Source organism: Xenopus tropicalis, chromosome 8 (assembly GCF_000004195.4).
Source record: "Xenopus tropicalis strain Nigerian chromosome 8, UCB_Xtro_10.0, whole genome shotgun sequence".
NCBI classification, from domain to species: Eukaryota; Metazoa; Chordata; class Amphibia; order Anura; family Pipidae; genus Xenopus; species Xenopus tropicalis.
In genome coordinates, this window is record NC_030684.2 from 92,543,282 (window position 1) to 92,557,055 (window position 13,774).

The window sequence follows — 13,774 nt, forward strand, 5'->3', positions numbered from 1 at the left end:
ATCTTGGCCTACATATTATAGATATCCAAATAGTTTCATTGCTCCAGTAATAAACTATCATTGGGAGAAAGAACAGAAACAGCTTATTCAGTGCGATAGGCCAGGATTTTCTGCAAAATACTGTATATACACACTAATGGAGCAGACAACAAAAAAGGTTATACATTTCTGTGTCGAACAAGTTTCTCTACCTCAGACTTCATCAAATATGGAACCAATTCCATTAAAGAAATCCCCAAATTAAACATCAAATGTATGGCATTTTGCAAAATCCTTGAGAGTTAAACGGTCTGCAGCAAGTAAAAAGTAAAAATACTCTGAAATCACAGTGAATTTCACCAACTATAAATCACCTGCGGTGGTGTGCAAGAACATGCAATGGCAGCCCGGATATATTAAAAAAGAGGTGGTTATTGTTATATCATGTAACAAATGTACAATCAATGGCAAACTAGACATCTCTAGCACACATTGCCCTTGCACCCCTTTGGATCACAAGAGAAAATGGATGCTAGATAGATCTACAGTTTTTGAACAATTTAAGGACATTATTGTCATGCAAATTTCTGGATGACCTTGCCCATTTATCACATGTTTGCCATACTGGTGAATTGGAAATTTCTAAGATTCAGCATTACTTTATTGATGTGATGATTGCTAGAACCCAATTAGGAGCACTTGACCACAATTTCAATGTCCAAAGACAACAGGCCACGGTTTGTACAACTGGTCCTGGACATGACTCAATTGGTCCTTTGAGGCACAAACTGGCGTTAATGAATTCGGAAAAAGGTTGATAAGCCAATCGTCCTTTAAACTCTTAAATTTCCCAAGGATATCCTTAGGCTTGCTTGTGGTGACATATAGAATGGAAGCCAGTTCATGCTACTCTGTCTTCTAATATTGCTTTGAAACCTAGACCAGACAAGTATGAAGCTGTTGACATCTTTCACGATTTAAACCAAGGAGTTAATTATTAGGCTTGAATATAGAAATATTAATCAAATACCATTTGAAATATACCTGTAGGAGATAACAGATCCTATCACCTACTTTCATTTTAAGGATAATAGAATTAACTAAGTTGAATTCTAATATGCTTTAAAATAATAGTAGATGCATATTATCTTTCCCTACCAACATATTGTTAATTTCTGCACTTGCTCCTAAATCTTAAATATAAAGGGTTATTCACGATAATAGTGGTGAGTGCAGCAACTGTGCCATTGAAGGCCACTGAAAATGGAAGGCAATCAAAATATTTTTACTAGATGTCTGTCTAACTTTGAATATACTTTGGAAAGCATATGGTACACTCCCATAACTTATATATAAATTATATTATTTCCATTGTGCATTCTATATTGAGCCAAAGGACCAAGGCAATGGGAAATACAAAAATCCCTAAAGGGTTTAATGTAATCCCACTGGGAATGCAGCACTTGCAACATGAAAGTTGCTTTAAGTTATTTTAAGGATAAATGTAAAATATGTGACCATAATAACATATATTCTAAAAAAATGGGTATTTTTAGATGCACCATACCATAAAGTATATCCATGTAAACATAATTTGCACATATAAGGCAACAATTAGTTTCAGTTGCACAGATATACAGTATGCACTGCTGTAACAGTGTATGCATCAATCTGAATTTCATGCTTACACAAGTGTTAAAGCACAGGCCATTTTAATGGTTATCATTTCATAGCAATTCCAAATGTTGAGAACAGCGTAGATGTGATTTTAAAGTGTTGTGGAATAACTCTCTGCCCAATCACCCCTCTCAATTTAGATATGGATTCCTTTTGTCTGGATTAACTAGAAAGCAAAAAAGTGTAATTTAGATGAAATATTAACATTCATAAATGTGTTTTACTAAACTCCATCTTATATGTTTTAATATATTTTAGGTATTATTAGGCTGCTTCTCAGTTAGTACATGTAAGTGCCAATTATATTTCTAACAGACAATACCACAAACCAATATATATTATGTAGAATAGTCTAGTATAAATACATTTTTTTTTTTTTATATATTCTTTATTTTTCAGATTTTAACGGGGAGGGGTGAGGGGAGGCATAAAGGTAACATGTTATGCATTCAAAGTCAAATTCCTAAGCTAACAACAAGTTCTTGCTGAATTGCAGATTGCAAGTATATCTGATAACATACAACTTCAAATAAATGATCAAACTTCATTTTCCTATGGGTCTGTTGGCATCTGTGGTGAGGGAGGGGTGTCATTACTTGTTGCTAAGTATAGGACTGTGTTGGCTTATATTTCTTTAGTATAAATAAATTTAAAGCAACTGGACTTGTTAAGTAATCATTGAAGACGTTTCACTACTCATCCGAGCAGCTTCTTCAGTTCCTACAACTATGTAGGCTGGCAGATCCTGCACTCCAAATGGGGAAAACAGTGGCAATACAGTAGAAGAGCACACCTCAGCCAAGTACTCTGGCAATCCACACTAGATATCTGTTTTGAGTGCAGGAGAGCAAGAGCACATGATAGGCAGCTTTAGATAAACTCATGTGTAGCACAAAATTTTTTAGACATGGTCAACACTGCACAAGCTCCAAGTCTACAGAGGTGTAGGGTTGTGTGACGGGGAAACCATAAAGCCCTAAGACACATCTGCCATTTGGTATGTAATTTTGCCTTTGGTTTTCAAGGGACAAATAAAAGTTTTTATGATTCACACTGCTAATTTTTGTTGTACTGTAATTTTAAAATGTTAGATACCCCAATGACTAATTGCCTGTGCTTCTCTCCTGTGAAAACACACAGGCCCAGGGTCATTATCATCAAGATAGGCTGCTGCCATTTTCCCCAACCTCTTAGAAAGTATGTATTTTAAAGGAACTGCCAATGTAAAATTTGCTATATGTATACTTCAGTTGCTTTGATACTTCTTTTAAAAATACAAATGGTCTTGGAAACTTTACTTGGGAGCTCAGTAGTGCCACTGAGCATATGCAGGTAGATGCCATGTGCAGGATAGTAACGTGCTGCATATATAGGCCAAGATATCACAAGAGAGACTTTGGAGTAAAGGAAACTTGTGCCACCATGCTCAGTAGCAAAGTAAAAGGCCAGTTAGTTTTCTTAAGAAGATATGCAGGGGCCGGGAGTACAATATTAGTAATTTTGCACATTGTGGAGTTTTATTTTATTTTAGATATTCATGTTATATATGTAAAAACACCACGCAAATTGGCCTCTGTTTCAATCCCACATGTATGCTGCCCTCAAGTAATGGCCACTTCATCTAATCATAAAATCCAGGGGATTTTCCCTCAATAGTGTGCTCTGCTCAGAGCACACTAAGCTCACCTAGATTGTAAGCTCTACGGGGCAGGGACCTCCTTCCTACTGTGTCTCATACCACATGGCACTCATTCCCTGTCTATTTATACTTATTTATTGTATTTACTATAACACTTGTCCTCCCTGTGTGTAATTATGTATATTGCTGCTTATTCCTGTAGCTGCGTATTCTTGTAGCACTTTACAAAGTTATACATACTGTGACAAAAAAAGGTTCTCTCAGTGGGAATGTTCTGTTTGATGGCAGATATATAGCACCCAGGCTGAGGTACAGGCTCTTATAAATCTCCAGGGCAAGATAGGCTAGTGCCCTGGAGCCTGGCCAGAGAACACTGAAGCCAATTGCGCAACACATGAAGTACTTAAGAGGAGCCTGGGTGTGCAGCAGGAGTGCAGTAACTTAGAAAGGGTGTGACGGGAAGACTGGGCTGAAAGCAAACTTCCCCTGATTCTGGGACTCCAGAGAAAGACTGCCTGGCATTGGCAGTATGGACTTTTTGTTACTGGAACTACACTCGGGTGAGATTCTATTTTGTTGAACTTTTTGTCCTTTCAAACATTAAGCTGTGTTATCTGTTATTTTGCTGTTAAAAATAAAGCACAGGCAGGAGCATGATAATTTTGTTGCAAACCGGAGTAGCCTGTCTCATCTGTGAAGCCCAGATTCCAATCCGCTACCTGCTGCTACCAGCTAAATCCCCACAATACATACATACATTGAGTATGTGCACTGTCCCAAATATTTCTAACAGAATACAAGATGAGGCGCTCCTGTGGCAACTGTAAATAACTATATTATTGCTTCTATAAAGGTAGAAACTAAGTAAGCTTTATCAGAAAGGTCTGTGTAAATACAGCCATAAGCACTCACAGAAATGCTGCACTGACTTCTCTGTCAAAAAATTTGTTGTGTCTGTAATTCATGTGCCAGAGACACGCAGCTCTCTCCTCTCTCCTGCTCCCCACTCCCTCAAGAATGCAAAGAACTCATTCCCCCCCCCCTTAGGAATGTGGATCTGAGCCAATCAGCAGGAAGCTGACTCCTAGGGGCTGATTTACTAACCCACGAATCCGACCCGAATTGGAAAAGTTCCGACTTGAAAACGAACATTTTGCGACTTTTTCGTATGTTTTGCGATTTTTTCGGATTCTGTACGAATTTTTCGGATCCAATACGATTTTTGCGTAAAAACGCGAGTTTTTCGTATCCATTACGAAAGTTGCGTAAAAAGTTGCGCATTTTTCGTAGCGTTAAAACTTACGCGAAAAGTTGCGCATTTTTCGCGTAAGTTTTAACGCTACGCAAAATGCGCAACTTTTTACGCAACTTTCGTAATGGATAGGAAAACTCGCGTTTTTACGCAAAAATCGTATTGGATCCGAAAAATTCGTACAGAATCCGAAAAAATCGCAAAACATACAAAAAAATCGCAAAGTACCGATCATTACGAAAAAAACTCACTCGGACTCCATTCGACCCGTTCGTGGGTAAGTAAATCAGCCCCCTAGTCTCACAAACTGATCATGTACACATGGTCTGGGTCTCGGTGCAGGAGTGAGGCATTATGGGAACTTTCTTCACACAGCTCAGCGTTTTTTCTTCCTGTTTGGCTTCTGATCATCTGAACGGGAGACATATGGGGAGACTTAAGGGCACTATTGAGAAAACTGAAGGTATGCCTGCAGCTTGAGATTAACTCTTTATTAGCCTTTCCTTCTCCTTTAAGGCCATGGGGAGCAGCATCCAAGGAGTTGGGGAGCAACATGTTGCTCACAAGCCACTGGTTTGAGATCACTGACATAAAGAATTCACATAACTAAATTTCAACCTAACTGAATCTCTGTCAGAAGTGCAGCAACAACCCAGCATCCAATCGTCCAGATATCATGTTGTACTGCGTAGAACATTGCATGGAGTATGAAAGCCAGACAGGCCTCTAGTTATTTACTGCGTCAAGTAAAGCAACATAGATTGTTTGAGGTAGCACCATCCACACTTTAAATGCTCACATGCATGCTGAGCAAGACAAGAAATGTGGCTTGTTTGGTGTGCTAGTCAGTAGTGACAAATAAAGTAGGGTCTGTGGGCGTGTGATCTAGATCGTGGGGGAACTGGTGAAGGTTTTGAAGAGAATAGAGGAGAGGCCAGGTCACGGAGTAGAGCTGTAAATTTTGGAAGAAAACCAGCAAAGGGAGTAAGCGCTACGGTACAGGAACCTCTCCTCTTTGATTCTTAACTTAGTGCAACAGTACCTTGTATTTATTATTATACTTTATATTTATCTATTAATATTTTAATAACTACCTGATGTATTAATCTGTTCTACTGTACAGCGCTGCATACATAAGTAGCGCTTAATAAATAAAGATATACATACATACAACAAGCTATTTTCAATTAGATAATGACTATTAATCTCATAATTATGACTTAAAGTCAAAACTTATGAGTTTTAACAGCAGGTTTTGTAGAAACAGAAAAAAAAAACTGACTCTTCAAAAAGTCATATTTATACCTTCAGAAGTTATAATTTCGACTTTTTAAAGTCATAATTATGAGTTTAAAAGGCATAATTCTCCAAAAAAAAATTTGGTGGCCCCAGTGCTCTTCGGTACATTACAACTTTCATCTATATTACTTATAAAAAAAAATAGCTGAACCGTTCACTCCATCAACTCTGAAACGCATATAGCTATGCCCTATCCTACTTGCTCTATATTGTTTCACATTGTACACCAACGTAGTTCGCCACGCCCCCATATTGACTACGTAGCGCGTCACTGCACTTATGTACGTGAATTCGTGACGCCGCAGTCTCGCGAGATGAGACTTGTGACGTCGAGTTTAGCTGTCCGCCAGGAGCTGGGTATCAACTGCTTTGCGGGACGTTTAAGCGGTGCTCTGTGACTGCGAGCTGTGTTAGGAAAATCGGGTCTGCTTGGCGGTATGGCCAGTGTGGGCCTAGGTCTATTACTGGGGCACTATTTCATAAAGTAGAAATATTTTCAGCCCTGACAATTTCTTATTTAGGTTTTTAACCTATGGCTGCCTACCATTGCTGTGTCCCATTTTGTAACAGTGACTCCCGTTACAACGCTGACAAGAAGATATCTTTCCATAGGATACCAGCCTTTCATGTGGAACCCCAGAGGCATAGAGATTGGCTGAACAGGATACGGCGGGAGCCAGGGCCTACATTTAAGGTATTATGGCACTATCAACATGAGGATACTTCAGCAATTTCATTGTCCCATATGTGCCTTTCACCACCCAAAAATGTATATACAATGCAGGAGGTATCTGGAAACAAATCTGGATGTAATATTTTAAAAGAAAATTTACTTTTGTCATATTTTAGATCTACTTCAAGCCAGGATGAACAAATTACCATTATTAGTTATTTACCTGATTAAATGTTTGCCCCACTGCTAAGTCATTTTGTCCTGGGCTAGCATTCAGTGGGACTGACCTGGCATGGGACTTCTGATGAAGTGCAAACACTGACTATCAGCCTTTAACCTTATTAAAAATAATGATATATGTATATACACATTTTGATCTATTAATTATATAATACATAATTTTGTTTCTATCTATTTAGATATCCAGTTGTACCAGAGTCTGTTCTAAGCATTTTCTTCCATCTGATTTTGTGAGGACATTAACAGGGAAACGGAATCTAAAGCCGTCTAGTGTGCCATGTATATTTCAGTGGACAAACAATCAGGAGATGGAGCATGAGGCACCGATTCCTAAGCGGTATGTAGAGAATATTATAATCCCCCATCACTTGTAAACAAGGGGAAGGATATTTAGCTTTAAGCAAAGCACAGATGATTTACTTTTTTTTTTTATTTGAATGTCTGAATGATAAAACAGGAAAGAGCCACTGTCTGCTTAGATTACCGACCATAATATCCAGATAAATTGTAGGTTTTACATTTTTAAGATAAGATATGCAAAATGAAAATACAGACTAATCTATATGCAACTTTTCTACAAGTATGAGGTCAGAAAGGATTTTTCACATTTTTTTTCTTACCTAAAGCCTGCATGAAAAAATGTTGTGAGGAAAGTGTGATATATTAGTACATACACAATTAATCTTCAAGAAGACAGCTGCAGTAAGTGGTGCCTGCGTCCCATCCGGTCATAACACTGGACTTTGCAGCTAGTAGTTTGCTCCTTTTTCAGAAGTTTGTTTGCTTCTCCATCAAAGGCAAAATATTTTCTGATGCCACTTATGTTGCTAAAACATGTTATTGGCACTAAACAGCAAGCTTCTAGGTGCAGAGTTCCAAACTGCAAAAGGCAGTGTTCTAGGATTCAATTGCTGATCCCCCAGACACACTTGCTTTTTGCGGATAGCAATTATTAGGTGTATATATAAAGTTAATAAATAGATATCCATCTCTTTTAACCATAGATCGGAAGGAGGATTCTGCCTTTTCTAAATGGGGTAGTATACTTTACACTCCAAACTTTCAAATGCTATTTGTCTCAATGTAACTGTCCAGTTACATTTTGTGTAACGCTATACTTGTTTTGCTTTAATCTTTCAATATTTTAGCAGGAATTAATAGGCCATGGTTTAAATGAGAACTAAAGGCCGATGTTAGGCCCCAGTGAGTTGTAATGAAAACCTTGTGGCCAGAGCAGGTGTGTGTCTTACAAAAAATTTGCACTGCCATGGGGTACTTTCTTTTAGGGGAGTCATGCTAGCATGTTTTATTCAACTTTGCCAAGTTCACTATTCTGCACATGCGCCTGCCCATTGCAAAGCAGGGGTTTAATAGGAAAAAGGATGAAACATAGTTGCACGGTGCCCAAGAAAAAAGTACCCCAGGCTGCTGAGGTTTTTGTGTAACACGTGCACTGACCCACAAGCTTAGTCGTTTAACCAGTGTTTTATCCTTTAGCTCTCCCTTACAATGTACATTTTCATGTTATTGTAGTTAAAATAAAATTAATTGTGTGAAGAGAAGTTAGTGTTCATGTATATTTCATACTGTGCTATAAGATTTGTTTCTTTTCTTTTCTTACCACAAGCACTGTTAAAAATACTCTGCAACCTATTTTGCCTACACAAGTTCAAGCACCAAAAACAAGACCATCCATAACAGCAGAGCGGACTGTCTCTGTCCTTGACCACTGCTATGATCTACCACCGAAAACAGACACTGAAATGCTGCATGCAGCACGTGAAGAGATAGCAAGGTTACAACAACGCAGCTCTGCTTTGGAGAAGAATAGATTCTTTGTGGAGAGATTTTCCAGTGATTCAAGCCATATTAACTTCTATACAGGATTTAAGGACTATAATACTTTTAAAGATGTGTTTATAACTTTGACTCAAGCTGAAGGAAACATGATAAAATGGAGGCAGTGCCAACACAAAGGGGACACCTCAGTCACAGAGGACTTGGGTACAGAGGAAGAATCTATGTTGGTCATTGATCAGTTCTTCCTGTTCTTGTGCAAAGTACGCCAGGGATTCTATGATCAGGACTTGGCGGTTAGGTTTAACATATGCCAATCTAGAGTCACCAGAATTATCATCACATGGGCTAACTATTTGTACCTTGTTCTAGGTGAAGTACCATTGTGGCGAAGTAGGCCCTCTGCTAGCCAAGATGTTCCCGATTGTTTTAAGGCTTCATATCCTCAAGCCAGGGTAATTCTTCACAGTGCAGAAATCAAAGTTCAGACTAATAACCCTTCTAGTGTATCATCTCAGCTTTACTCATATTACCGAAGCCAGACAACTTATAAAGGTTTACTGGGAATAGCACCCCATGGTGCTGTAATTTTTATAAGTCCATTGTACTCTAGCTCTGCATCCAAAAGAGACATCACAAAATCATCTGGAATATTGGATTTGTTAGAACCAAATGACTTGGTCATTACAGAAACGGACTTCCACATACAGGATCTTGTGGAGACAGCAGGTGCAGTTTTGGTGATACCACCTATTATCACAACTGCTGGTTCACCAGAAGAATATGGAGAAGCAACAGTCATGTTAACTCAGTCTTCAGGAGAGCAAAATACCATGATTATTTTAGCACCATCAGTTGAAGATGAGCAAGAGACACTAGTTGTTACAACCTCTGCTGGGCTAGAGGATGCAGTAGTAGAACTTGGCCAGTCAGCGGAAGAGGAGGATGAAAGTGATGGAATTGTGCCAGAAGAGAAGGTTCTTGCAGGGCATTCAGAAAATATAGAAGATGTTTCAGAAGAACATGCCATAATGGAAACTGCAAATCCTAAAGAGAATTTTAAGGATAATGAAGCAGCAAAGGTTGCTCATTATACTAGAGAAGAGGTGGTTGAATCTTTTCAAGAAACTGAGAGGGTTGTTGGTGATGGTACAGGGCTGGACAAAGAAATAAATACCCTAGCTCGTTTAAGGATTTGTGTTGATCAAGATATAGAGCGGGTTAGGCAGTATCACCTCTTTGATAAGGTTCTGCCATTTACTTTAACAGGAGTGGCTAATCAGATATGGGCTGTGTGTGCTATGCTAACTAACATCAATGGATCACTGAGTTAAGATGTGGAACATGTTAAAATACAAGATAAGTACCTATCATGTAAACCATATATCATCAACAAAGCTAGCCAAAACCACCGGTTCTGTAAGTTGTGGGATGTGCCTTTCTAAAGTGCATTGAATCCGAGCAGACAACATGCATACAAATTGGCCATGAACACTCTTTACATAAATAATCTACGCAACCTCTATTGTGCAGCTGGCTCCATGGTTTTTTTAGCGTTTTTTGGCAGAACTGCTCTGGGGTCTTTGGGAACATTCCGAGTGTATTGTTACACGGAAAACTATTCTTTGTAGCTTTATTTTCCTAGCTGAGGTGTGCAGCCATGGCCACTTGAATTATCAATGTCAGGAATGAAAAGGAACAGCACATACAACAGGTAATGGGGAACTGGAAAGTGTCCACCCAGATTAACAGTACTTTATCAATATAAAATATCAATGCGCGTTTGTGTAATGATAGCAATGTCTATATAAATATTCCCAGCACTCTATGGGCACATGCAGACAACTGTGCATCTTTCATTATATGCTAGCTTACAGTCAGTGTCTCTAAAGTATTAAAACCTGAATCTTTTGTATATAGCTTTATCACTTTATTCTTCTTTTGGAAACAATGCAGTTTTTTATTTGCAAACTATAACCAATAACTTTACCAAATCACTTAAACAGCAGAGCAGCTTTCAGAACTCATTTTCATTGTCGCAAAACAGTGCTCATACAAATACATCCTGTTAAAAGAAGTTTTCAAAAATGTATCTCCAGTCTTATGTATGTTTACAAGTTAAACAAAGCTGTGGGCTTGTGTTGCATTTTATAGCATCACCTTTAAACTATTTTCATATTTTTTCCCCCTTAGACTCTTGTATTGTAAGCATACAATAATATTCACCATTTTCAGTGGAATAAAAATTCTTTTATGATTATATTGTATCAATATAAAATAAAAGACAATTTTTTTATGAAAAGTGATTGTTTTATTCTGGTTTTCTTTGTAAGAAGATAAGCATATGATTGTAGTTCCATACAGAAGGTTTCTTGCTAGTTGCCACTTACATTGAAAAGATTTGAATGCTGTTATAGATTTGCTTCGAACCAGGAGACTGCAAAGTTGCAGCAACTTATACAGTACCCTATGGTGAGAAAGTTGCTGCAGCCTACTTTTTTTTTTAAAAGTCGCGACAACTAATTGCCCCATGTGTCATCACCCTAAAGGTGGATTGGTTCCAGTATATCCAAATGATTAAATATTAGTGTAGTTTGGCCACATAGTTGCAGTTTGATTTAACAAACTGTTCATTCCTTATCCATTGTAATTGCTCCCAATCATTTTCATCTGTCAGAATGCAGCCCAGACACAAATCAGCATGACTCATTCCAAAATCCCTCTGTATACACTAATCATCCTGCATAACTAAGAAAAGCGAGTAATTGACTTCCACAATTGTTTCATGGGGGTTTAATGAAGATTTAAGGTTTAATTCACATTTTAAATATTAAGAAATGAACTTCAATTTTCATTTTCTGTATTTCCTTGCCTAATGGTATTACTGGCTCAACTTGCAGTTTTATCATGTACTAAGTAAACAGTAACTGGCTCATGGACTTTTGTGTTCTGATATCATCACCAGAAGCCACATGGTCTACTAGTACTACAGGAGGCACAACAACAGTGATTAATTCATCTAAAAAGGTTTTACCTCCCAATCTCTTATCGTTGGTCCTCTTAGCAAAGGTGGTCATACATGGGCAGATTTCAGGTTCCTCTGACTGATTTGGCATCTTATCTGCCCATGTATGGGCACACCTGACAGCCCTACCTAATATCTGGCCTAAAACTAGGCATATTTGGTTTTCCATCTGACTTGGGACTGCATTGGCTCAGTCCTGGGTCTGACCTTAGGTGGGCATATCAGCAGAAGATCCACTTGTTTGGTGACCTCACCAAATGAGCGGATTTTACAGTGTATAGCTACCTTACAACCAGTGGCCACTTAATAAGAGGCAAAATAATCCAGGTTCAGTAAAAAGGAAAAAAAATTCTGTTCCAAAATAAAGGTTCTTACACAGGAATGTCTATTGGCATGTTCTACTGCAAGGATCACAAGAGTAAATGTAGCCCATTCTTACTTACGTGGCCTCTACATACAAAACTTGTTGCATCTCACCTGTGGTTAGCACAGTGCCATCTATATAATCCAAATAGGGAAGACTAAGCTCCATTATCTCCCACATTCTCTTGCAGTGAACTCTTAACTCTATCGCAAAGAAAACATGAGTAAATGCCCCTGTTTAATTATCTGCAATTACATGTTTATTTTATTTGGAAAAAAAAAAAAAAAAAAAAAATGCTTTATCTGAAAACTCAAGCTAGGAAGGTAGCTGTTTACATGATGTACTCAAATAAGGGACTTAAGTCTAGAGAAAGCTTGCACTGTATCTATACACATAAGACAGAGGTGCACACAATGTAAAAAAAAAAAAAAAACTGCCTGGGTGCAAGGAAAACAAAAAAAAAAAAAAAATGTAATCCTGTTCGTCTTGCTGGATGCTTGCAACCACATGCTAACATTCCAAACTGGAGCTTAATTAAAATAAATTTACCAATTGCAGTTTTTCCTATCAGTTTCTCATACAAAAAGTTATTGTAATGAACTCCCTCTTTAAAGGAACATTGTCACAGGAAAGCCATTTTTTATTTTTCAAACCCCCATCAGTTAATTGAGCTTCTCCAGCAGAATCCTTCATTGAAATCTGTTTTTTAAAAGCACAAAACATTTAATTTTGAAATTTCACTTGGGGCTAGCCATATTCATTTCCCAGTGTGACCTGTGCTCTGATAAAACCTTTACTGCTGAGCTGCAAGTTAGTGATATCATCCTCCACCCACCAGCCAACCAACAGAACAATGGGAAGGTAGCAGCTCCCAGTAGATATCAGAATAGCACTAAATAGTAAAAAAATCCAAGTCTGGCTTGGGACTCCTTCAGTTACATGGGAGGAGGAGAGACAATAGGTTACCTGAAAGTAGTTCTAATGTGTAGTGCTGGCTCCTTCTGAAAGCACAGACTCCAGCACAATGCACAGAGATGGCTGCCTACATACCAATATTACAACTAAAAAAAATAAATAATTGTATTCTTGAACGAACAAGAAGTGTAAGTGGTAGAGTGAATTATTTGCTATGTAAACAGTGTAATTTAAAAATAAAAAGTTCATAAAAATCATGACAGTATCCCTTTAAAGGGCACCTCTCACTTGAAAAATTCTTTCCCCCAATAGAGGTGCAGGGAAAGCAAAACAAAATCCCTCTGTCAAACACTCCAGCCCCTGTAATGTAGTTTAGTCAGATCATCCTACTTTGCACCTGCTCCAGGAGTTCCCTCTTAGCACACAGGCCTGAGTGCTTCATCGACATGCTTAACTGTGGTTCTTTAGCCCTCTGTGCCATCTTACTGCAAAACATGTTCCCAAATTTGGCACAATATTTTATGCCAAAACCAGATTCCATATTAGTCAGGTATTACACTGGCAAAGAAAATATCACTCTTAACCAAACTAGACTGACAGCCCTTCAATGGAAAGAGCCTGTCACTCGGCACGTGCCTAAAATGCACACAAGAATTTTTGTAGCAAAATTCAGTTTGTGCAGATTGTAAACAATGGTAAGAAACAAAGAATCTGCTTCTTACAACATAATAGGGATTTTGTCAGTTGCCCTCCTCCAAAAGTAGAACTTCCTACTTTCAATAAAGTTTGTAAGACCCCTTTTCCCACTTTCTCCCTAAGGGCAGTGGCACACGGGTAGATTAGTCACCCGCGATAAATCTTAGACAACTAATCTCCCTGAAATGCCATCCCACCGGCAAGAATGTAAATCGCCA

At 38.3% G+C, this 13,774-nt stretch overlaps 1 protein-coding gene across 1 annotated transcript; it reads left to right on the forward strand.

Annotated features, from left to right (window-relative positions):
* Positions 1 to 6,137: 6,137 nt before the first annotated feature.
* Positions 6,138 to 10,858, forward strand: LOC100494403. The gene is made up of 4 exons (XM_002940540.4): positions 6,138 to 6,281; positions 6,417 to 6,540; positions 6,939 to 7,096; positions 8,387 to 10,858. Exons 3-4 carry the CDS (start codon positions 7,068 to 7,070, stop codon positions 9,888 to 9,890), a joined length of 1,533 nt encoding a protein of 510 aa, XP_002940586.2. The 5' UTR covers positions 6,138 to 6,281; positions 6,417 to 6,540; positions 6,939 to 7,067; the 3' UTR covers positions 9,891 to 10,858.
* The last annotated feature ends 2,916 nt before the right edge of the window (positions 10,859 to 13,774 follow it).

Coding starts and splice junctions, on each gene's coding strand:
- LOC100494403 (XM_002940540.4), top strand. CDS start 7,068: ATGGAGCATGAGGCACCGATTCCTAAGCG. Junction 7,097..8,386: donor GAGGCACCGATTCCTAAGCG/GTATGTAGAGAA, acceptor TCTTACCACAAG/CACTGTTAAAAATACTCTGC.